General features: G+C 32.7%; 1 protein-coding gene across 5 annotated transcripts in view; it reads left to right on the top strand.

Moving 5' to 3' along the window:
* Nucleotides 1-27,433, top strand: part of ptprea (protein tyrosine phosphatase receptor type Ea) — a 60,029-nt gene that overhangs the window by 29,087 nt on the left and 3,509 nt on the right. For 4 of the 5 annotated variants that reach the window (XM_056469850.1, XM_056469848.1, XM_056469852.1 and 1 more), the window contains 10 exons: nucleotides 1,256-1,292; nucleotides 1,389-1,486; nucleotides 5,492-5,611; nucleotides 8,672-8,835; nucleotides 14,315-14,450; nucleotides 15,297-15,446; nucleotides 16,432-16,525; nucleotides 19,091-19,167; nucleotides 21,545-21,679; nucleotides 23,257-23,382. In XM_056469850.1, the coding sequence (XP_056325825.1) occupies nucleotides 1,256-1,292; nucleotides 1,389-1,486; nucleotides 5,492-5,611; nucleotides 8,672-8,835; nucleotides 14,315-14,450; nucleotides 15,297-15,446; nucleotides 16,432-16,525; nucleotides 19,091-19,167; nucleotides 21,545-21,679; nucleotides 23,257-23,382 (1,137 nt within the window). The remainder of the gene's footprint in view (nucleotides 1-1,255; nucleotides 1,293-1,388; nucleotides 1,487-5,491; nucleotides 5,612-8,671; nucleotides 8,836-14,314; nucleotides 14,451-15,296; nucleotides 15,447-16,431; nucleotides 16,526-19,090; nucleotides 19,168-21,544; nucleotides 21,680-23,256; nucleotides 23,383-27,433) is intronic. The other variant, XM_056469849.1, reaches the window with a different exon arrangement.

Below are 27,433 nucleotides of genomic sequence, written 5' to 3'. Positions count from 1 at the left end.
TACCTGAAACTTGTCTATAGCACTTGTTCACTGCTGCTCTTATAGTTGTGTAAATTGCTTCCTTGTCCTCATTTGTAAGTCGCTTTGGATAAAAGCGTCTGCTAAATGACTAAATGTAAATGTAAATGTAATATATATATATATATATATATATATATATATATATATATATATATATATATATATATATATATATATATATATATATATATTTATTTATTTATTTATTTATTTATTTATTTATTTATTTATTTTTTGTTTTGTTAGTAAGACATTTTTAGTACAAGAATCATTTAATAAATAATTTGAAAGAATTTAATCATTAATAATATTAACGCATTGTATTTTAATTTTCACAGTGCAAATACTTATTAAATACTCTTTGATTAGTTTTATTCTTTATATTTCTATCACTGTTTGTGCACATTTGTTAATCAGACAATTACATATATAAATCATTTTATATTTTATAATATAAAAATGTTTTTTTATTTATTTATTATATTTATTTCATTTTATTATTGAAGTACAGCTCAAAAATGTCATGAAATCTAACATAATTTAAATATCTATGTAATAATTTTATTCACATTTCAGCATTTTATTTTATAAAATATATTTGAAATTGCACTTTTAATGTGATTTTTAACATTTTAATGTGATTTTTAACATTTTAATGTGATTTTTAACATTTTATTGTGATGTTTTTATGTGAACTTTTAATGTGATGTTTTTATGCAAACTTTTATGTGATTTTTTTTTTATGCAAATGAAATTAATTTAGGCTATTTAATTTAATGCAGACCCCATAGAAATGATTTGACATTATTTCAAAATACTTAAACGATAAGAAAGTGTAGAGAATTAACCTGTTTGTTTTAAATTGGGACAAACATTATTGTTCAAACATGATTTTCTCATTTAAATCAATAAGCATCTTGAGCAAGTGAATGTAAAATATTGGACAACAAACATATTATTAAAATAATTACAAACATAATTACAGATGATGGTGCACATCATATTTGAGTCAAGGTATAATTGTTATCATATTAAATATATATGATTTATGTTTTCTTATTCAAGTCAATAAGCATCTTGAGCAAGTGAATGTAAAATATTGGACAACAGCCATGTTTTTTAAATAATTACAAACATAATTATGAATGATGATGCATAGTTATAATCTTTATCATATATGATGCATATTTTAAAATGCTGGTTTCATAACCGTGCATGTTTTTCTGTCTTTCAGGGTTATAAAGATAAAAATAAGTTCATCGCAGCACAAGGTGAGAGCGCCTGCATGTAAAAATAAGATTTGGCGAGTAGTTTCAGTTCTTATAATCAGAGATTATTGTGTTGAATAAATGAGCTGTTTGTTTCAGGGCCCAAACAGGACACGACGGCCGATTTCTGGAGGATGATATGGGAACAGAAATCATCCACTATTGTGATGCTAACCAATCTGAAAGAAAGAAAAGAGGTTAGCATCCTTTTCTGCATTTCTGCTTTCTTTTCTTGAGATGATTGTATGAGGCTGTTGAATATATGAGACTGGGTTACTGCAGTTTACTGAAGATACAGTTGAAGGCAAAATTATTCGCCCTCCTGTGAATTTATGAATTTTTAAAATATATTTCCCTAAGTCATGTTAAACAGAGCAAGGACATTTTTATTTGTCTGGATAAAGTTTTATTAATTTTATTTTGGCTGGAATAAAGCAGGTTTAGCCCCACTGAGAGAGATATATTTTTTAGATTGGCTACAGAACAGACCAATGACTGTTGTGTAATGATCGAACTTGCCTTATCACCTGTAACACGGGGAGTGACAGAGACAACTGAGTTTTGGATCCACATGCAGGTTTATTCAAAGTCAGGGAGGCAATGGTCAACACAGGTGCAAACAGATGTATAACGGCAGTCCAGAATCATAGTCAAACACAGGCGAGAGGTCGGTAGACAGGCGGCAGACAAGGAGAAAGGGAAACCAGGCAAAGATCAAAACACGGAGGAACAAGACTAAGGGAAACGCGTTGTAATGTCACTTTACAGTTAAACAAGACTCGGCAAAGGCAGGGAGTGTGTGTGTTGTTTGTAATCAGTCTTTGACAATCCTCAGGTGGTGCAAGTGTAATCAGTCAAAATGAGGAAGCATGTGTGTTTGTGAACGGAGTGCATGTATGAAAATGTTGTCCATGAATGGCGGATTTGTAGTCCATAGGTTATTGTGAAGGTGAGTGTTTACCAGCGACCTCTGGTGGTTAGAGATCGCTGGTAATCATGAAAATCACCATAATTAACCTAGTTAAAATTGCACTCTAAGCTGAATACTAGAATATGGACCCCTTTCACAAGCCTGTTAGGACGCGTTTAACAGTCATCAGCATCTTAAATCTCTGAGAGTTTTTATTATTTAAATTTTTTTAGAAAATTGTATGAACATATACAGCTGAAGTCAGAATTATTAGCCCCCCCCCCCCCTGTTTATTTTTTTCCAACACATTTCCAAACATCAGTTTTAATAACTGCTTTACGGATCTTTTCCTTGATGAGAGTAAATAATATTTGACTAGATATTTTTCAAGACACTTCTATACAGCTTAAAGTGAGATATAAAGGCTTAACTAGGTTAATTAGGTTAACTACTATTAGGAAACCCAAGCACCCATAGGAAACCCACGCCAACACTGGGAGAATATGCAAACTCCACACAGAAATGCCAACTTGACCCAGTGTTGCACTCAAACCAGCGACCTTCTTGCTGTGAGGCGACAATGCTACCCACTGAACCATCATGTCGCCCTGTATGACTTTAACATATGTTACTTTTTCTTCTAATAGTTAGTTTCATCTTAAGTTATTTTTTCACCTAATATTTGATTTAATTTTTACTTGGATAAATTTGGTACAGAAAACATTGTAAAATAATACCTGGCGGTGAATAAATTGTCTGTTAAATAAATGCAGTGTGTTGCTGATGTGTAGAAGTGTGTGTGAGTGTGTATTTTGTCCGCTCTCTGATGTTCTGCCGATCAATACGCCAGCAAGCGCACAGGAGATTAAGATCGGCCTGGAATCGATGATTTTAATAATGGCTGATAAAGCTCTCTCTGGCTTTAACCTAATTAGTGTGTGAACTCTCATTAGTAGAGATTGGCTAATGCTGACTGACAGATTAGATAAATCACCTTTACTTCTCTAATGCACTTTCAGCTGCACAGATTTACTGCGCTGGATTGGCATGTAATGCGGTTTTGTTTATCTGCACAACTGCATGGTTTGACCTTGTGTCGTGTTTTCTGGTTTTTTATAATCAGCGCAAACTGTCATGCTTTTGCCAAACTTTTTATTTGTCATTTAACTGATAATGGACTGTCAGATCAGTGTTATTACAGAGTTATTTAAATACTGCTTATTCATGCTCTATTGTTGTTGATAATTAGTGTGGTTTTTTGCGTAATTTAATTGTGTGCTTTGTTTTCTTTTCTTTTCTTCAGTTTTTATTTAGTTATTTTTCATCACAATTTTTTCATTCAATATTTGCATTTTATTTGATTTTTCATTTTAAATTATTTAATTTATTAATATTTATATTTTAAGTATTTATATAATATTTTTACTTTGTTTAATTGTGTGCTTTTTTGTGCGGTTTAGTTTAGTTTTTGTTTATTTCCAGTTCATCTTTTTTGTAATTTAATTGTGAGCCTATTTTATTTATTTTTTATTTTTTTTTATTTTATTTTATTTTATTTTATTTTATTTTATTTTATTTTTTGTTTTGTTTTATTTAATTAAATTTTATTTTATTTTTAAAAAAATGTATCCTTTTTTTATTTATTTCAAGTTATTTACTTCTTATCACTAGTTTTTCATGCAATATTTGTTTTTTATTTGATTTTCACGTTTTTGAATATTGTAAAATATTTAATATATAATCAATAACAAACATGTAAAATTATTTTAAAATGGGCCTATTTAAAAAATCTGCAAAATAGACTCGTTTATATTTGATACAAGACAAAATGTGTTTTGTAATTTAGATAATTTAGTTGTGTGCTTTTGACTATTTTATTTAATGTTATTTTTATTTTATTATTTAGAGTTCATAATTTTTTGTAATTTAATTGTGTGCTCTTTTTTATTTTATTTAGTCTTTTATTTTTTTTATTTAGGTTTTTATTAATTTCAAGTTTATAATTTTAGTTTTTTTAAACTTATTTTATTAAGTTATTTTTCACCACAATTTTTTCATTCAATATTTGCATTTTATTTGATTTTTCACTTTTTTATTGTTTTTGTTACAGTAAAACATTGTAAAATATTTTATATTTAACAGATAAATTAACATTTTTATCTATTGTAAAATAAAAAAAAATAAATGCATATTTAAATAGTAACAAATTAGCTATATTAGATAATGGTATTAGTTAATAAAATCAATTGTTGCAGCAGAAATAAAGAAAAAATTAATAAAAAAATGACATTTGAAAATTCTATGCACAAAAATTTTATCTGATACACGACAAAAAAGTATTGTGTTAAAATTTTTTAAAAACATTTTAAAAAAGAAATAAAGTAAAATACAGGGTGATTTAAAAAAAATACAGCAAGTTTGAAAATCTGTATTTAATCAAAGAAACATGATGGAACCTTGGGTAATTAATCAATGTGAGGAGTGCTTAACAAAGTTTTTTTTCCAGTAGACAACAAGTTCATAGATGTTCAATATGTCTAGACACTCGAGTGACATCAACACAATACTCGAACTCGTTCCACACTCTCTGAAGCATCTCGGGCATAATAGTTTGTATAGCTATAATTATTTGTTCTTTTGGTTCCTCAATGTTAGCTGGTAGAGGTGGTCGAAACACCATATATTTGACATACCCCATAGATAAAAAGCACAGGGGGTGAGGTCAGGGCTTCTTGGAGGCCAGTGATGAAGTGTTCTGTCATAAGCTGCCTGGTGGCCGATCCATTGCTTTAGATACCTTTCGTTCAAATAGGCACGAACAGATAAGTGCTAATGAGGTGTTACCCTTTCTCTGTGAATTGTTTACACCAAGGTTTGATACACCACTTATCAGTAGGTGAAAAACTGTACTTGGTTTGAAATGCACACTGAACAACTGTTGTCGATTCACTTCTGCCTAACTCGATAACACACAAAGCTTGTTGAGCAGTCGCCATCTTTGCATTAACAACAGAAAGGAAGGTTATATGGGCCAACAGTGCTCCTCGCAACCAAATGAGCAACCAAAATGAAACTTCAGAGCTTCCTTTAATCAATGACAGAAAGATCTTAGCTCTCCTTTTTTTTCTTTGCAGAGTTCTCAATTTTCCAAGTTGTGGTATTCTTTTTGAATCACCCTGTATATTAGAGACTGAATAATTTTATATTAAAAACAGTAACGAGTAAAAAAAAACTCGTTATTTAGAATTTTACCTTTTAAGTAATCATTTTCTGTGTGTGTTTTTCTCTGCAGGATAAGTGTTATCAGTATTGGCCGGATCAGGGCTGCTGGACGTACGGTAATGTGCGCGTCGCTGTGGAAGACTTTACCGTTCTGGTGGATTACACCATACGCAAATTCTGTGTGCAATATGTAAGTCTTAATGCTCTCATATCCACACATCATCTTGTATTATCTCATGCTGTTATGCACAAATACAGTTGTCTTTGTTGCATTATGTTGCTATGACATAACTTGCCACGTATGCAATACTTCTGCATTAAAATATCTGTTACTGTTGCATTCTTAGTAGATTGTGCGATCATCAATGTGTTTACTGCATTTATTTAGCACTAGACCTAGCCCGTGCTCAGGGCCGGATTAACATAAGGGCTAGGTGGGGCTGAAGCTCCTGCGCCCACGGAAGGAGACTGAAGAATTAAAATTAAATTAAAAAACAATTAAAAACAATGACGCTGCTAAACTGGGGCTCAGAGTGGCTGTAGCCCAGTGACATGCGGTGAGGATTGTGGCTGGTGAGGCACGACTCTTTCAGGGTCATATTTACAAATATATGCACCCAATATATTTGCCAACTACTGATTGTGTTACATATATAATATCAGCAGTATTTCTGTACACATGGCAGATACATATTGGGCCAAGGAAGAATGTAAAATATTTAGCGATTCAGTATGCCTGCCAAAAAACAACAACAAGAAGGTGGACGCTACAGACAATTATAACAAGCGATGCACACAGCACCACGGCGGATGCGCTCTCTCTCTCCCTAACTCACAAACTCACACGGAAGCACACACACACAGGACTGACACACTGGTCTTACCTTAAACATTCCTGGTGAAGTTTTGAAATGACTTGAATTACTTTGAAATTATTGTGTTTTCTTTTGTCCCGTCCTTTAGCTCCAGCATTGGTCGTCAATTATTTATTCCATTTTGATTGAAAGTTCAATTTTGAGAAATTTTTGAGCTGACATATTAACGTCACATCCAGGATTTTTGCAGTCAGTCAGAGAAAAACACAAAATAACAGACTCTGATTGAACTTTACTGTGTAGAAGAAGAGCAACCACTGAACAAGAATAACCATGAGCTCACGAGCGCCCTCTTCGTTGAGGCAGAGCTACTGCCTGCCTAACCTCGTGTCTTTTCAGTGTGGCTTTATGTCAGGTCCTAACACTAAATAAGTGATAGACATTCGTGAAATACATTACCTATTATATGCAAAGTGAGGACATAAAATATGTCTACAATGTATAAAAACATTTTAATGAAGCATTACATTGGTAGCAAAGACTGAGTGAGCAAAAGGCACGCGCTCAAGCCAGTATGAAGGGGATTCCACAATCTGGCATGAGGCACAGCTCAGGCTGCCTCACCTCGCTTCCTGTGTTGTAATTGAACTGGAAATACATAAAAAACAGCAATTTTGATTATTAAAAGCATTGAAATCAATTGAATCATACAAAAATTGCATCTATAGGCAAGCAAGTGTATTTATTTAGCACATTTTATACACAGTGGCAATTCAAAGTGTGTCACATAAACAGGAATAAAAGAGACAAGTATAAGAAAATAAAAACAAATAATAAAAATGATTAAGAACAGATAAAAACATCTATAACACAGATCATGATCATGATACATCTCATGATGGCAGGTGAGGCACTGTCCCTGCTGTATCAGAATATTGAATAGCCCTGTTTAAGTACCCCATAAGGGTGATCAGATGTCCCATTTTTACCAGGACAGTCCCTAATTTCAGGACTATCGCAAGACTCAAGCTGTCAAAAGTAGGTTAATCAAGTCGTAGAACAAAAACTACCATTCAAACTGTATTCATCACTGATTAACTTGTGCATGTAGTAACCAAAGCCGGGATGGGCGGAATCATCCTGAATGGACTTATAAAGTGCCTGTGCAATCTTTCCATTACATAATATAACCAAGACAGTGTGCGAACAAAGCAAATAGCCTACACAAACTGTTATCCATCATTGCAGAGTATCTGTCTTAAGTAAATACACTCGGTTGTGCTTTAAGTCTAAATGAACTGAAACTTTTTATGAATGGTTACTTTGCTCCTTTTTATAAACTTTGCCCCTTTTTATATATACTTTTGTGAGGCAATAAAATAAATGGGGTCCCTGGACTTGCTATAGCCTCAGGGCCAAATGTATTCTTAATCCGGCCCTGCCCGTGCTAATGTTGCATTATTAACAAAATAAAATGTTGACAGTGCATTTGTTTTACACTAAAATAAGTGATTGGTAGTGATTGGTAGTGTTGCATTGTTTTTTCAATGTGTTATGAGTAGGGCCAGACGGAATCGTGGACATTTTTTTCTATTTCTGCGCAGACTTTTGAAAAAAAAATCTGCGGATTTATGCGAAATGATTTTGGGAGTATCATAACTAAAACCTTAATATATTAAACAAAAAGAAATACCTGTTTAACTTTTATTTAATGTTTACAATGCAAATCCAATTAGATCCACTTTATTTGGTAAACAAAGCAAGTCTCTCATATAATATATCTACTAAAATTTTGAAAATATTACTTTACACCAGTGGTCACCAAACTTGTTCCTGGAGGGCCGGTGTCCTGCAGATTTTAGCTCCAACCCTAATCAAACTCACCTGAACAAGCTAATCAAGGTCTTACTAAGTATACTTGAAACACCCAGGCAGGTGTCTTGAGGCAAGTTGGCGCTAAATCCTGCAGGGACACCGGCCCTCCAGGACCGAGATTGGTGACCCCTGCTTTACACAGTGTATTGTAAATAAATCATATGAATATTTTCATGTTAGTCAATAATATTACTGAAATTAATTTAAAAAACTGAATAAATATAAATGTACACATATTTACACAAGTAAATAAACAGAATCAATGATAGGCTAAAAATCAGCGGAAATCTGCAGAATTCTGTGCATGCAGATTCTGTGTGGACCTAGTTATGAGCTTTTTAAACGGCATAAGAGCATATGTTTTATGCTTCATAATTGTGGCATGTTGCAAAATATTAGCATCTTGTGTTTACCAGCGACTAGTCAACTCAACATTAATAACAAAAAAGTCAAAAATCCAAAAATCTAAAGTAGTTCAGCCCCTAGCGCCCGCTCGTACATGAACAATAAGGTCAATAAAATAGTATAAAACAGTATATTTTTGTGTATTCTTGTTTCAGCAGGCCAGTGACGGCAGTAAAAGCCCTCGTCTGGTCACTCAGCTCCACTTCACCAGCTGGCCAGATTTCGGGGTGCCGTTTTCCCCCATTGGGATGCTGAAGTTCCTGAAGAAGGTGAAGCATGTGAACCCATCGTACGCCGGACCCATCGTCGTGCACTGCAGGTTTGGCTTTATGTGCTCTTAAAGCAGGATAAATATAGAGTTGTGTGTGAACACACACTTCTGCTGTGAAGTCTGAGCGTTAGTGTGAAGTGTGAAGCTATTTAGGTGCAAGATATTCATGTTAATATGCACAAGTAGTGAACGTGTGTGTGATGTGTGCATGGTTTTATCTCAGAGAAATGTGTTATACATACAATACATTTTAGTGTTTTAAAAGATATTACCAATTTAATTATTTTTAATTGCATTACAGTCAGAAATGTTTATGCAGGTTGAATTATTTAGTTTTTTAGGAATGGAGAATTAATGACTAATAATGTTACAAATAATCAAACAAAGAAATTAATAAATTAATAAAGGAATTAGGTATATATATTTTAAAATATAAGGGATGTGAAATCAAATTATTTATCCAGTTATTTATATTGAAATATTTTTTACTACAAAATAAATTACAAATGTTTGCATACAGGAATTATGGAAATTATATTATTATAGGAATTATAGCAACAAATGAGTTATTTGTATATAATTTATTGTGTATTTCATGTTTATTGTCAAAATATAAATATTTATTTTTATTATTATTGTTTATGAATGTAGTAATTGTTTTACATTTATTTTGTATTTAGGTATAAATTTAATATTAAAACGTTTATAAAAAAGTAAAATAATTATGTTATCTATATAACACTGTTGATAAAAATTGAGACAAAGAAATTAATGAATGAAAAAAAGAAAGAAGTATATACACTCACTGGCCACTTTGTTAGGTACACTTTCAGAACTGCCTTAATCCTTCGCGGCATAGATTCAACAAGCTACTGGAAATATTCACACAGTTGCTGCAGATTTGTCGGCTGCACATCCATGATGTGAATCGCCCATTCCACCACATCCCAAAGGTGCTCTATTGGATTGAGTTCTGGTGATTGTGGAGGCCATTTGAGTACAGTGAACTCATCGTCATGTTCAAGAAACCAGTCTGAGATGATTCGCGCTATATGACATGGCCCGTTATCCTTCTGAAAGTAGCTAGAAGATGGGTACAATGTGGTCATAAAGGGATGGACATGGTCAGCAACAATACTCAGGTAGGCTGTGGTGTTGACACGATGCTCAATTGGTACTAATGGGCTCAAAATGTGGCAAGAAAATATTCCCCGCACCATTACACCACCACCACCAGCCTGAATTGTTGATACAAGACAAGATGGATCCATGCTTTCATGTTGTTGACACCAAATTCTGACCCGACCATCCGAAGGTCGCAGCAGAAGTCGAGACTCATCAGACCAGGCAACGTTTCTCCAATCTTCTATTGTCCAGTTTTGGTGAGCCTGTGTGAATTGTAGCCTCAGTTTCCTGTTCTTAGCTGACAGGTGTGGCACACGGTGTGGTCTTCTGCTGCTGTAGCCACCTGCCTCAAGGTTGGACGTGTTGTGTTCAGAGATGCTCTTTTGCAGACCTCGGTTGTAACGAGTGGTTATTAGAGTTACTGTTGCCTTTCTGTTAGCTGGAACCAGTCTGGCCATTCTCCTCTGACCTCTGACATCAACAAGGCATTTGCCGCTCACTGGATATTTCCTCTTTTTCAGACCATTCTCTGTAAACCCTAGAGATGGTTGTGCATGAAAATCCCAGTAGATCAGCAGTTTCTAAAATACTCAGACCAGACCTTCTGGCACTAACAACCATGCCACATTCAAAGTCACTTAAATCACTTTTCTTCCCCATTCTGATGCTCGGTTTGAACTGCAGCATATCGGCTTGACCATGTCTACATGCCTAAATATATCGAGTTGCTGCCATGTGATTGGCTGATTAGAAATTTGTGTTAACAAGCAGTTGGACAGGTATACCTAATAAAGTAGCCAGTGAGTGTATATGGAAGTTTATATAAGCAGTGATGTAAATCAATTAATTTATCCAATTCTAATTGTAAATATTCCTTTCTAGACTATAAAATAAACATAAACCAACTTATGGATACATCAGTTATAAAAAAAAAGTGTGTTTATCTCTGTGTGTGTGTTCATTCATTTTCTTTTCGGCTTAGTCCCTTTATTAATCTGAGGTCACCACAGCGGAATGAACCGCTAACTTATAAAGTGGAATGAACCGCCAACTTATCCAGCACATGTTTTTACACAGCGGATACCCTTCCAGCTGCAACCCATCACTGGGAAACATCCATACACACCCACTCACACACATACACAATAGACAATTTAGCCTACGCAATTCACTTACCACATGTCTTTGGGCTTGTGGGGGAAACCGTAGAACCCCACGCGAAACCCACGCGAACGTGGGGAGAACATGCAAACTCCACACAGAAAAGCCAACTGACCCAGCCGAGGCTCGAACCAGCAACCTTCTTGCTGTGAGGCGAGCGTGCTACCCACTGCGCCACTGTGCAGCCCTATGTGTGTATGTAATGTGTAATTGTGTATTTAATATATTCTTAATGTACTTTTATTTTGAAAACAGAAAATATTTTAGTTAAAATATGAACATATAAAAAAGAAATCTAAAATAATTATATTTGCTGCCAAATATTTGTCATTTTGTCACTGTGGTTTTGTGGCCACAACATTTGCTTGACCAAAAAAAAGCTTCACAACACATCACACTTCATATGTGTATTTCATTTCAAACTAAAGATACTGTTATGTATGTGTGTCTTATCATCAAATATTCATTTATAGATCGCACATACTTCAGAATTAAATCAGCCACACGCAGGTTAACATTATACCAGCACTCTTTAATTGTGTGTATGAACCCCGTAACATTACAAAACTACCCATCATGCCACCCGTTTCCCGTCTTAAAGACACAGATGCAATTATAGTACATGACAGAAACAATATACAACCAGTTATACAGTCTCTTATTAAAAAGCTTGACTTGACATTGAAGTATCGTCATCAAACTTCCTCAAACTTTGTCTCAGTTTAGCAAAGTGGCAGTGAAGTGCGCATTTGAATGTAAATCTGCTGGTGAAAGGACACGTTTAGCATAAGTTCCACCCACAGTAATGATTTTTGTGACCCCGCAGACCCTCATGCGTCAGTCTGAGAGCGTCGCTCACGCATGCATGATTTATGCATCACACAATGATATACATTATTCAGAGCGATTAGCATGTGATTTGAATTAGCTGATTGCTCAAACACATGAAGTGCAGTGATGTAGGTCAGGTCTGGGTTTGGAGACACAATAGCTAGTCTGTGTTTTCCTCATCCGTGCGTGCGTGTGCGTGTGTGTGTGTGTCGGTCTGTCTGTTGTGTTTCTCTGTCCTAAAAACAACAACACACAAAAGAGAGTTTGTTGATTATCTCGATTGACCACTGCTGCCCTCTGGTGGAGGAACAGGACAGTGTTTGTGTGGCAAATAGAGAAGCAAGTGCTTGTCTATGAGTGTGATTGTGTTTTTATTTTAGTGTGCAAGTTGCAGTTATTGAAATATTATTTGAATTTATTTATTTAAATATTTATTTACTTGTTCATTTTTTTATGAAACAGTCAGGGCTGTTATTTTCATCAGCAAAGAGTTATCTTATTGCATTTTAATGCGTGCATGTTGAATTACTTTTGGGACTGGAGAATTAATGACTAATATTTTTATGATCTACTTTACATTGTTAACAAATAATCAAGCATATATATATATATATATATATATATATATATATATATATATATATATATATATATATATATATATATATATATATATATATATATATATATATATATATATATATATATAGCCCATTTTGAAAATGAATGTTTTTATCTATTTCTCAGTGAATATAGGGAATGTATTTTTGTGCGTTTAAACAAAACACATTTATTAAACAGATATATTTATTAAAATAATATTTTAGTCACCAAACATATTTAGAAATCGAAAGATAATACAATTAAATTCAAGCAAAATATTGCAAAAAAAATGTACAATCTGCAAAATTTTAACTATTTTTTTTTTTATTATTTTTAACTTCTCTTGATTTTTAATTTTTTTTGTCTTTTGTAAATTTGTATTGAATATTTTTCTATAATATAAATTTGGCTGTACTAGTTTTTGGACCGTTATCGTAAGTTATTTTGTTAGATAAGCTCCAGATTTGACTTCAGCACTGACTAATCTAATGTATATGCACAAATATAATATTCCTGTTATAAATAGGAATTTAAAAAAAAAAAAAAAAAAAAAAAAAAAAAAAAAAAATATATATATATATATATATATATATATATATATATATATATATATATATATATATATATATATATATATATATATATATATATATTCATTCATTCATTTATTTTATTTTTGGTTTAGTCCTTAATCTGGAGTCGCCACAGCGGAATGAACCGGCAACTTATCCAGCATATGTTTTACGCAGCGGATGCTGTTCCAGCTGCAATGGTACGATGTACAGTTTGGTTATTTGTTAACAATGAAATGTAGATCATAAAATAATTAGTCATTAATTCTCCAGTCCCAAAAATGTATGTATATAATTGGATTTTCTTTCATAAAAAGTAAAATAACTTAAAAGTATATAATTGTATATATTTTTATCTAAAAATAAAATGTTTTTTTGTTTTGTTTTTAATCAAAAAAATGTTGTTTTGTTTTTTTCATTATTTATATATTTTGGTTTTATATATATATATATATATATATATATATATATATATATATATATATATATATATATATATATATATATATATATATAAAGAAGTAAAGAAATATAATAATATTAGCTACATGACATTGTTAACAAATATTCAAACAAACATTGAAAGACGTTTTTAGGAGTGGAGCTTTTAACCAATGTGATCATGATAAAATGAAGTGGGAAATGAATGAGAAAAAAACTATATGTATTTCATTCATTCATTCATTTACTTTTCAGCTTAGTTCCTTTAATAATCAGGGGTCGCCACAGCGGAATGAACCGCCAACTTATCCAGCATATGTTTTACGCAGCGGATGCCCTTACAGCTGCAATTCATCAATGGGAAACAACCATACACTCTCATTCACATACATACACTACGGACAATTTAGCTTGCCCAATTCACCTATAGTGCATGTGTTTGGACTGTGGGGGAAACCGGAGCACCCGGAGGAAACCCACGCCAACACGAGGAGAACATGCAAACTCCACACAGAAATGCCAACTCAAACTAGCAACCTTCTTGCTGTAAGGCGACAGCGCTACCCACTGTGCCACCACACTGCAACAATAAATTTGATTAATTAAACATAATGTATTGCATGTCTATGTTTATTCAGTATATAATGGAGTATTTAATCACTTTGTATTTTAGAAACTACAATTCTAGGAAATCTACTTTTTATTTCCTTATGAAAAAGAGTTAAGGAGAGTCGTGCTGAAAATGTCTTCAGGATAATTCACAGAAAATAAAAATGTTTGTGTGTCTCCATCAGTGCTGGCGTGGGCCGGACAGGAACCTTCATCGTCATTGATGGCATGATTGATATGATGCACACGGAGCAGAAGGTGGACGTGTTCGGGTTCGTGTCCCGCATCCGTGAACAGAGATCTCAGCTCATCCAGACAGACGTGAGCGCGCTTCTCTGTTCTTCAGCACACACACTGTCTCAATATACACACATTTTAGGATAGACTGAATACATGAAATCTGTTTGTGTGTGCGTGCGTTTGTGTGGCTTTGTGTTTGTGTGTATATATGTGTGCATGTGTGTATTTGTGTGTTTGCATTTGTTTATGTGTTTGTGTGTGTTTGTAAATGTGTGTAAATGTGGGTTTGTGTATGCACGTGTGTCTGTGTGTTTATTTGTGTGTGTTTGTATATGTGTTCATATTTGTGTGTGTGTGTGTGTGTGTGTGTGTGTTTGTTTATGTGTGGGTGTACGTGTGTGCACATATGTTTATGTGTGTGTGTTTGTGTGTACGTATCTGTCTGTTTGTGTACATGTTTGTGTGTGTGTGTGTGTACATGTCTTTTCTGTGTTTGTGTGTCTGTGTTCCTGTGTTTGTGTACATGTGTCTGTGTGTATATATGTGTGCATGTGTGAATTTGTGTGTTTGCATTTGTTTATGTGTTTGTGTGTGTTTGTAAATGCGTGTAAATGTGGGTTTGTGTATGCGCATGTATCTGTGTGTTTATTTGTGTGTGTTTGTATATGTGTTCATATTTGTGTGTGTGTGTTTGTGTATGTGTCGGTGTATGTGTATGCACATATGTTTATGCGTGTGTGTTTGTGTGTACGTATCTGTCTGTTTGTGTACATGTTTGTGTGTGTGTGTGTGTACATGTCTTTTCTGTGTTTGTGTGTCTGTGTTCTTGTGTTTGTGTACATGTTTGTGTCTGTGTATGTTTGTTGTGAGAACATGTTTGTGCGTGTGATTGCGTGTTTTTGTGTAATTGTGTGTTTGTGTGTGTAGTTGCAGTACTCATTCGTCTATCAGGCTCTGCTGGAGTATTTTCTATATGGAGACACAGAGCTGGACGTCTCTTCTCTTGAAGGACACCTGCAGAAACTGCACAACACCAATGCTCCGCTGGACCGCGTCGGCCTCGAGGAGGAGTTTAAGGTCCGCATCTTCACTCACACTCATCACTCAATCAGCATCTTTACATATACACACTACACTGCAAAAATTGTTTGTCCTACTTAGATTTTTTATCTTGTTTCTAGTCCAAATATCTAAAAATTCTTAAATCAAGAAGCATTTTCTAGACAAGCAAAACATATTGTCTTGTTTTAAGAAATAATATGCCAAAATGAAGTGAATTTTTTCTTGAAACTAACAAAACAATCTGCCAATGGGGTCAGCAAAATAATCTTATGTCGAAAGGAAAAACAAGATTATTTTGCTTGTTCCAGTGGCAGATTATTTAGCTTTTTTTAAGGAAAAACTCACTCAAGAGTATTGAAACATGCAAGTGGGACACTTAGCTCATTTACTATTCACACGCTGTAAATAAAGATGTAGCTTTTTAACTGTAGCACTTGTGCTTCTGCTGCACGAGATGAAGAAAACACATTTTATATATAGTATTTTGGTCAAAAAAGTGTCAGAGTTTGTTCTACTTTTTCCTTTCTGAGAAATGTTTGCTTTTTCTGACTTTTCACACATGCACAGGGTTGTCACGAGACCTTAAAAAAATCTGACTATACAGTTTCTGGGATGAAACCAAACAATGGGTCAAGCAACATACCTCTGACTCTACGATTGATTAATGTGTATAAATGTATTTTTGTATGTGGAAATACAGTGTTTTGTTTGATTTGATTTATTTATATTCGAACAGAAATGTCATACATAAAATATCTTTAACTAGATAAAGACGAGGTTGTTTTATCTGTACCGTATGGCAACATCTGTACCTCGTTTATGAAGAGCACTGTATGTCATTTATCATGTTACTCTGATAAAGAAAAATAGGCTAACACATGTGCTGTACTTAAACAAGTGTATCATCTGCTTATTAAGCATGATCAGGTTTAGAGCAGTTATTATCTGTATTTGGACGATTTTTAATGGATTTTTATTTAAATTAAATTTTTTTTTTCAGAAACTGACAAACATGCGTATTATGAAGGAAAACATGAGGACGGGGAACCTGCCTGCCAACATGAAGAAAAACAGAGTTCTTCAGATTATTCCATGTGAGTTATTCCAAGATCATCTCACATGCCATTTTATTATTAATTATGCCATTTATCTTAATATCTTCTGCATTAAATATACTGTAACTTAAATAATATAATATAATATAATATAATATAAAATAATATAATATAATATAATATAATATAATATAATATAATATAATATAATATAATATAATATAATATAATGTAATATAATGTAATATAATATAATATAATATAATATAATATAATATAATATAATGTAATATAATATAATATAATATAATATAATATAATATAATATAAAGGGCAACATGGTGGCGCAGTGGGTAGCACAATCGCCTCACAGCAATAAGGTTGCTGGTTCGAGTCATGGCTGGGTCAGTTAGCATTTCTGTGGAGAGTTTGCATGTTCTGCCGTGGCAATCCCTGATAAATTAAGGGACTAAGCCGAAAAGAAAATGAATATAATATAATATAATATAACATAATATAATATAATATAATATAATATAATATAATATAATATAATATAATATAATATAATATAATATAATATAATATAATATAATATAGGGCAACGCAGTGGCGCAGTAGGTAGTGCTGTCGCCTCACAGCAAGAAGGTTGCTGGTTTGAGCCTCGGCTAGGTCAGTTGGCATTTCTGTGTGGAGTTTGCATGTTCTCCCTGCGTTTGCGTGGGTTTCCCCCCACAATCCAAAGACATGCGGTGCAGGTGAATTGGGTAGGCTAAATTGTCCATAGTGTATGTATGTGTGCGAATGAGTGTGAATGGATTTCCCAGTGATGGGTTGCGGCTGGAAGGGCATCCGCTGCGTAAAACATATGCTGGATAAATTGGCGGTTCATTCCCCTGTGGCGACCCCAGATTAATAAAGGGACTAAGCCGAAAAGAAAATGAATAATGTAATATAATATAATATAATATAATATAATATAATATAATATAATATAATATGGATAAGTTGGTTCATTCCGCTGTGGTGACCACTGATGAATAAAGGGACTAAGCCGAAAGAAAAATGAATGAATGAATGAATGAATATAATATAATGTCATATAAAAAAAATGGGAAAAAATAAAAAATAATATATATATATACTGTATATATATATATATATATATGTATATATATATATATATATATATAAACATTACAAAATTATGCATTTAAAAATATGTTAACATCAATATACAGTTTAACTAATAAGAAAATCTATAAGAACATTTGAAATTGCATTAATAAAATATAATATAATATGATATAAATTTATTTTAAAGAAAATGGAAATTAAAGAATAGAAATTAAAACATTACAAAATTATGCATATAATATAATATAATATAATATAATATAATATAATATAAAAATATTAATATAATATAATATAATATAATATAATATAATATAATATAAAAATATTAATATAATATAATATAATATAATATAATATAATATAATATAATATAATATAATATAAAAATATTAATATAATATAATATAATATAAAAATATTAATATAATATAATATAAAAATATTAATATAATATAATATAATATAAAAATATGAATATAATATAATATAATATAAAAATATGAATATAATATAATATAATATAATATAATATAATATAATATAATATAATATAGAAATATGAATATAATATAATATAATATAAAAATATTAATATAATATAATATAATATAATATAATATAATATAATATAATATAATATAATATAATATAATATAAAAATATTAATATAATATAATATAATATAATATAATATAATATAATATAATGTAATATAGACAAAAAATAGAAAAAAATAATAGAAAATTTGATTTTTATTTTAACATTTCAAAATTTTGCATTTAAAAATGCTTTAAAATATTTATAACATCAATATACATTGTTTAATTTGGAAGTAATTTAATAGGAAAATTTTCTATTGACATAATATAATATAATATAATATAATATAATATAATATAATATAATATAATATAATATAATATAATATAATATAATATAATATAATATAATATAATATAATATAATATAATTGTTTATATTTCTTTATAATATAATAATATTTATTTGAGTAACCAGTAAATTACTATATAAATGTAAAGAATTATTTTTATTATTATTATTATTATTATATTACTAAAATTAAAATACAAATGATTTCTGCTAGATAAATTGTTGAATGTAATCCAAGATTTATTCATTCATATATTTTCTTTTCAATGCAGTTTAGATCCTCTACAACTTATTTTCCAGTAAACTTGATCATCTATAAACAGTTTTTATGTCTTTAAAGCTATAAACCCTGTCTAACAGAGAGATTTGTCATCTGAATAAACTCGTTTGCAGCTGTCAGTTGTATGTTGTTGTGCTGCTCGGCTTTGTTTACAAGGAAGATTATCTGAAATCTCTCTTCCTTTTCCTGTTCTGCCTTCGGTTGTAATCGAGAGACACGCAGCTCAAAACACCCAGAGTTTATGCTAGAGGTCAGTCGGGTCATTTAATGGGTTTTCTCATCCGTGTGTTCAGATGATTTCAATCGAGTGATCCTGTCCATGAAAAGAGGCCAGGAGTTCACGGATTATATCAACGCATCTTTCATTGATGTGAGTATTTAAGTTTCACAGGTGCTTTGTGATGGAATTTTATTAAAAATATATATTTTCTTTGTAAGATTTTTAAAGTTTTACGATCTCCAAGGGTGCATTTATTGAATGAAAATACAGTAAAAATGTAATTTAATTTAAAATAACTAATATACAGGATTGATACGGTCATGGAAAACCTGGAAAAGTCATGGAATTTTGACATGGCATTTTCCAGGCCTGGAAAAGTTTTGGAAAAACAGAAAACCCCACAAAGTTTTGGAAAAGTCATGGAAATTAGTTGAACAAATATCTGCGCGATATTGGGAAAATCTGACATTACCATAGTTTATATTTCTGTGATATATATTGCGATGTGAATACAATTTCACCAGACAGGTTAACAGGTTTATTTGGATTGATTGGGGGGATTTTGTAGAGGAGTGAATCTCGAATAATATATAACAAATAAATTACAAGCATAGATAAAATATAGTAAAGATAAAAGTGAATTAATAGTTTTCAGGTATTCACTATTCAGGTACAGATATTGAATAATCAACACTGCATAGTCTTCACTGTATATTATTTAATCTTTATTAAAGTTACAAAGCATTTCTTGTGGCCGGATGTTTTAAAATGTGAAATATTAAAATGTTCACACAGTCTCAGGCCTTAAAGGGACAGTTTACTCAAAGATTAAAATGTACTCTCTATTTACTCACACTTCACTTGTTTCAATACTGTAGGAGTTATTCAATTATATTAGTTTTGTGTTCATTAATGTTTGAAACAAGTGAAGGGTGTTATGAAAATGGTTAGTAATTTTTGAGTGAACGATGTGACTATTGCAGATGCACACATTGCGATATCGATGCTGAAACGATATATTGTGCAGCCCTAACTTGAATAGAGGTTAGTTGTCGTTACTTCTTTTCTGTCCTTGGCCAAAACTTGCTCTGTCATTGTTAGTGCTGTGTAAGCTTTATCAAAATCAGTTTTATATAGATATAAAAACAAATGTAAACAAAATAGATTGTTGCATGTTCTATTATATGCTGTAATACATTTGAACGTCGTTGTTTTTCTTATTATTTACCATGTATATGTAGACATTACATGAAACATTACGTCATGAAAATGTACTTGAAAGTTCTGAAAAAGTCTTGGAAAGTCATGGAATTTTAGTAGTAAAATGTGGATGAACCCTGAATATGACTTATAATATAAATTAATATTATAATTTATAAATATAAAAATAATATAAATTATTATTGCATGCATTTTTGCAGTAACTTGTTTCATTTAAAGTGTATTATCTTTCTACTCCTAAAGATGTTAGGTGACCAAAATCTTATTTTAATGGATATGACTGTTTAATGAAACTGTTTTCTTTAAATGCACCAAACATTATTGTCTACATTTACTGAGAAATGGTCATCACATTAATGCATAATAGATAAAAAGTCAAATAATATAAAAAAAATGTATAAATAATTGTAAAATTAATCATTTCTCAAAAAAGACTTCAGTTTAAACCATGTATTTCCTAACCCTTGTGTACTGTTTTACCTTTCGTTATGTTAGGGGCTGTTTTTGCCCCATTGACTTGCATTATAATGACAATTTTTTTGGTTGCAAAGACATGAGAGCATATAATCACGCATTCTTGATTGTTGTTGGTTTTCAATGCTGGGAAGAGGTAAAATGTGTCTTTTTAATTGTTGATCATCAGTTTCAGCATTAACCATATAGATAAACCTGTGCAAAAAAAGATTTCTGGTTTTATATGGGGTTCTATGGAGTAAAACAGCAGAGTATTGTGTGGGAATAAATACACTTACTATACTTACTGTTATTTACTATGTTCTGAGAGCTGAGCTGCTTATTTGGATTTTTTTCCAGACATATCAAGATAAGTGTGCAAAGGTCTCTCTTACACGCCCACATACACACACACTCACACACACACACACACACACACACACACACACTCCATTTAGAAGGCAGAAACTATGCTTTTTGCATCTGATGATCAACGGTAGAAGCATTTTTTTCCAACATAGAAAACCAGTAACAATCAAGAATGCATGATTATATGCTGTCATGGCTTTGCAATCAAAATATATCATTATAATGGAAGTCAATTGGGGCAAAAACAGCCTCACATAACAAAAGGGTAGTACATATACCCCAGTTTGTTAGTGATTAGAAATTAAAAGTCATTCCATTTGCTTAAATACAGAGAAAGTTGTGGCCAAATTAAGACTCAAAATCACCCCAGAGTGCATGAAAATGACCCAACAGTACACAGGGGTTAATAAACTTTTATAAGTTTGTGTTTTGATGCTTTATAAGTTTGTGTTTTTATATTTTAGATCTGTGTGTTTGTTTTCAGGGCTACCGGCAGAAGGACTACTACATCGCCACACAGGGTCCTCTGGTTCACACTGTGGATGATTTCTGGAGGATGGCGTGGGAAAGGAAGTGTCACTCGATCGTGATGCTGACAGAACTGCAGGAGAGAGATCAGGTATAAACACACACACATGCAAATACATACAGTTGAAGTCAGAATTATCAGCCCCCTTTGAATTTTTTTTTCTTTTTCAAATATATTGCAAATGGTGTTTAACAGAGGAAGGAAATTTCATAATATTTTTTCTTCTGGAGAAAATCTTACTTTTATTTCAGCTAGAATAAAAGCAGTTTTTAATTTTTTTAAAAGCCATTTTAAGGTCAAAATGATTAGCCCCTTTAAGCTAGATTTGTTTTCGATAGTCTACAGAACAAGCCATCATTATACAATAACTTGCCTAATTACCCTATTCTGCCTAGTTAACCTAATTACCCCAGTTAAGCCTTTAAATGTCACTTTAAGCTGGATAGAAAAATATCTAGTCAAATATTATGTACTGTCATCATGGCAAAGATAATATAAATCAGTTATTAGAAATGAGTTAATAAAACTATTATGTTTAGAAATGTGTTGATCTTAAAATCTTAAACAGAAATTGAACAGGGGGGCTAATAATTCAGGAGGGGCTAATAATTCTGACTTCAACTGTATGTATATACATAAAAACATGTGTGCACATACACGAAAATAAATACAGTTTAAATCCGAATTATTAGCCCTCCTGAATTATTAGTCATTCTATAACAGTGGTTTGTTCTGTAGACAAACGGGAGCAAATATTGCTTAAGGGAACTACTAATATTGACCTTAACCTCTTAAGGCCCAAGGTGTTTTATTTACATGCATTTGTTTATTTCTCTTTGCTATTTGGGCTTATTAGAACCTAATTAGAATAAAAACCTAAGTATCATCTTTTGATATGATGTACTTTTAGAGAAAAATGATGTCCAAATATGTGGACTCGTGGTCCGAATTTACATAAAACACTTTTTCCTGAATTTTTTAATGCATAAAATCTATGAAAAAAATTGATTTCTTTGACTATCAGAGAGTAAAAATTTTTTTTTTCCCATTTTGGACAGTTAAAAATGGTGTTTGGGACATTTCATATGCTGCAAAACAGTTGCAGGATGACACTGTATATCTGTAACAAAATATAAAACATTAAAAGTATTTTAAATAGCCACTTAAGAGCTAAAATGTGCTGTATGTAGACACTCAAGCCCTAAAATGGTTTTCAAAAAATTAAAAACTGCTTTTATTCTAGCTGAAATAAAACAAATAAGACTTTCTCCAGAAGAAAAAAGATTGTAGGAAATATTGTGAAATATTCCTTGCTCTGTTAAACATCATTTGGGAAATATTTAAAAAAGAAAAAAATCACAGACCAGCTTATAATATTGACAACAAACAGAAATGGTGAGCAGGAGTCTGTTAGGTACTAATAACTCTCCCTAAACCCTTTTCCACATCTTACTGAATGAAATGCCTACTTTACTACATCCAATCAGCTCACTGTAGAAAAAACAAGCCACGCCCACTGTTTTCTCATTTAACATTCTGTTTCTCTTGGAACTGCGTCACAATACAAAAACAAATGGTCGCAGCTTCTATTTAATGCGGACATTAGGAGCAGATCCTGTCAGCTTTGTCATTTCTCCTGTATGTGTATGTGTGTGTGTGTGTTGCAGGACAAGTGTTTTCAGTACTGGCCTTCTGAGGACTCTGTGACTTACGGCGAGTTCAGTGTGGAGATTAAAGGAGACACGCTGTGTGAAACCTTCAGCCTCAGAGATCTGGTGCTCACACACACCCCTGTGAGTCTGTGATTGCTAATATTCTGTTTAAAGGTCCCCTGAAGTGCCTTAAAATACACCGCGTGGGTAATATGTGGTGTCATCTCAACTAAAACTTGAATAGGATTATCACTATTAACACTATTGTACCGTTTTATATACACCGGTATTTACAGGTGTTTAGACTAACCTTGGTATGAAAAGCTCAGTTACATGTGAATGAGTGACTGCTTTCTAGGGTTGCCAGGTTTTCAAAGCAAAAGTAGCCCAATGGCCAATCAAATGAGCCAAAAAATCCCAATCCATAAACTCAAAATATTTTGCATTCCCATATATAAAGATAAACATTTTACATCACTGAAATGCAGTATACAGGTTATTTATTTACAGATGGTTGTGGTGATGCTTTTATAGAACTGCTTGAGGCATTTTAGAAATGCATTTTACATCACCGTATGCATTAAGGAGATTTTCTTTTTAATAATCACTGTCATTAGTAATTATAAAGCTTAATAAATGTTTCATTCACTTATTTATTTTCCTTTGGCTTAGTCCAGGGATGGGCAAACTCGATCCTGGAGGGCCGGTGTCCCTGCATAGTTTTGCACCAACCCTAATCAAACACACCTGCTTGTAGCTTTCTACTGATCTTGAAGACACTAATTAGGGTGTTCAGGTGTGTTTGATTAGTGTTGGAGCAAAACTCTGCAGGGACACCGGCCCTCGAGGATCGAGTTTGCCCATGCCTGGCTTAGTCCCTTACTTATCAGAGGTTACAACAGTGGAATGAACCACCAACTATTCCAACATATGTTTTGCACAGCGGATGCCCTTCCTGCCACAACCCAATACTGGAAAATCCCATACATTCTCACACTTACACACACACACACACACACACACACACACACACATACACTATTGGCAATTTAGCTTATTCAGTTCACCTATAGCGCATGTGTTTGGACTGTGGGGGAAACCAGAGCACAGGGAGAACATGCAAACTCCACACAGAAATGCCAACTGGACCAGTCGGGACTCGAACCAGTGACCTTCTTGCTGTGAGGCCACAGTGTTAACCACTGAGCCACTGTTTTGTCTAAATATGTTCGTTTCAGTTATTATTTAGCAAAAACTGCCAAGGAAACAAATAAAAAGAGCCACTACTGTAGGTTGTGGGGGCACAAAAGAAGATATTTTGGAGAATGGTGAAAACCTGTAACCTGTATAGTATTTGTTTTTCCTACTATGGAAGTCAGTGGTTACAGGTTTTCAGCATTCTTCAAAATATCTTCTTTGGTGTTTAACAGAAGAAAGAAACTCATAAAGGGTGACACGGTGGCTCAGTGGTTAGCACTGTTGCCTCACAGCAAGAAGGTCACTGGTTCGAGTCAGTTGGCATTCCTGTGTGGAATTTGCATGTTCTCCCTGTATTCGCATGGGTTTCCTCCGGGTGCTCTGGTCTACATCTGTAATTGGGCCATAAAAGATAGGCCTGACAGAATTCAGCCCGAGCCCGACAAGGACATTTTGATTGACAGCTATTTAAAAGCCCGAACCCATTTACAGCCTGACATTATTTAAATGTCCACATGCACACAGCTCTTGTCTTTTTTTAAGAATGAGTCATTTATATGTGTTTTAACATTTATTTATAATAAGTGTATAGGCCACTTAGAAGTTAGAACAAAGAAATAAAATAAGCCTCTGTAACATCGTAACATCTCAGCACTCTAAATAGGCCCAGATACATACACTTAAGTAGGTCGCACACCAGAAGCGCTGCTCGGCGCCGCAACATGGCTTGCACATGATAGTTAAAAGTATCACACACCAGACGCGCACATTTACATGATATTTAACATGAAACTAATAAGATGGCACTCTGTGGTGTGGCAGGAATATGAACAGTGTCCTGATTCGTGGCTGGGCGCCGCTGACAGCTGCCGACTTGCGGCGCCGGTGTGTGTACCCTGAAAGAAACCTATGTTTAAAATTCTGAAATGTATGTCGCTGTGTGGCGCTATGCGACGCGGATCGGCGCTTTAGCCTTTAAATTAGCCAACACACCAATAAAAATAAGTGGTCCCACTTTATATTAAGTGGCTTTAACTAATATGCACTTACACTGAAATTAGTCAGTTGTTACATGTACTTATTGTGTAAAAACATGTTTTTACAGTGCACTTATGATTAATTAAATACCTGCATGTAATTATATCAGTAATTAATTACTGTAAGTACATTAATAATTACACTGTTGACCACCCCTTACACCCCACCACCTTTAAATCTGGCCATATCACCAAGCTTGTCTCTAATCTTACCCGTGTCTCACCTCAAGAGCACCAGAAGTGTTCTGCAATACATTATGAACACAGTAAGTACATTGTATTTATATTTTGATGTAAGTACATAGTAAGGTCACTTAATATAAAGTGGGACCAAATAAGTCTTTCCTAACAAGTGAAATTAAAATCAATTCTAAATTTTGACGGGTATTTGGCAATAACGAAATTAAGATAAAGGCTCTGCAGGACTTGTTTCGCCACTTCTCCTCACAATCTGGCCTTAAGGCGATGTTGAAGCTGAATAATAAAAGGATAATACTCTGTCTACATTATGCATTAGATTGGGTCCCGTCGGATCTTCAGCACTTCTCCGGTCTCCCCCAGTCCAAAGATATGCACTATACAGTAGGTGAATTGAATAAACTAAATTGGTCGTAGTGTATGAGTGTAAATGAGTGTATAGATGTTTCCCAGTACTAGTTGCAGCTGGAAGCAATAATATCCAGCTGCAGAACCGCAGAACCACACACGATTCAGGCACACACAATCTAGCACACACGATTTAGGCAAACCATATATGGTAACTAACTAACTCCTTAGCATTATCGCCAACTATTGAATTTCACAAATATGGTTTCCCTTTTCAGTCATTATTATTATATCGTAATGATCATTTTAACATCTCTGCAGTTTCTGAACTCAAATTACGTAAATAAAAATAATTGTTTAAAGACACTTATGACTATTCATGTGTCCTAATACACAAATAAAGCATAATAGACCGCCTAATTGTAGGATTAAGTGTAATAAACTAATTTTAGGATCTTAATATTATCATACTTAGTTAAACAAGTATGATATTGTAAAATATAAAAAGCAAACAATAATGTGTCACATTAAAATTACTATAGTTAATTATTTAAACAATATATAATATAGTTATAAGCTGATTATCTTAACTGATTATCTGATTATAAACGACTATCTTTTACTAAACTGTCACAGCTGTTATATATACACATTTACTTGTTCTTTTATTTATTAATTATTAATAGTTAATTTGTTTCTATTACTAAATTTTGGTTTAAAAACAATAAATTGCTTACTATAAATTACTACAGTATTTAATGTGGGTAAAAAGTTATTAGAACATTAAGCAAATACACACTATTAAATCGCTTGAGTATTAATATAGTGTTATACATTTATTACATGTAAAAATATTTTTATTACATATAAAGATGTATTATTGCCTATATTAAATTGCTATTATTTCCTTCATTATAAATGAATCCATTATATAAATTAAACCTGTCCAATTTAGATCTTTCAGCAAGGCCAGCGAGTATCTGCTATATTGACTCTGTCAGATCATTAATGATGGCTGATAGAAAACAGTCTGTTCAGTCTATTATAATTGAATGGCGATCGGAAACGTTCCCCCATTCGCCCGTCTCGATCGTAATGCTTGTGAAATAAAGTAAACACTATTGTTTATTGTGTACAATATTTATTAACCATAAATATCAAAATATATCGATGACGATGTCCAAGAAGACGTTAATAACATTAACATCCGCCGTAACCAAATATGGTTTGCCTGGATTGTGTGTGCCAGATTGTGTGTGCCTCAATCGTGTGTGGTTCTGCGGGCCTGCAGCTGGATATATCTCGCTGGAAGGGCATCAGTTGTGTATAACATATGCTGGAATAGTTGGCAGTTCATTCCGCTGTGGCGACCACTGATGAATAAAGGGACTAAGCCGAAGGAGAGCAAATGA

Source organism: Danio aesculapii, chromosome 12, assembly GCF_903798145.1.
Source record: "Danio aesculapii chromosome 12, fDanAes4.1, whole genome shotgun sequence".
Classification (NCBI taxonomy): Eukaryota; Metazoa; Chordata; class Actinopteri; order Cypriniformes; family Danionidae; genus Danio; species Danio aesculapii.
Note: the sequence above shows the minus strand (reverse complement) of the source record. Positions and strands in the feature narration are given on the sequence as shown.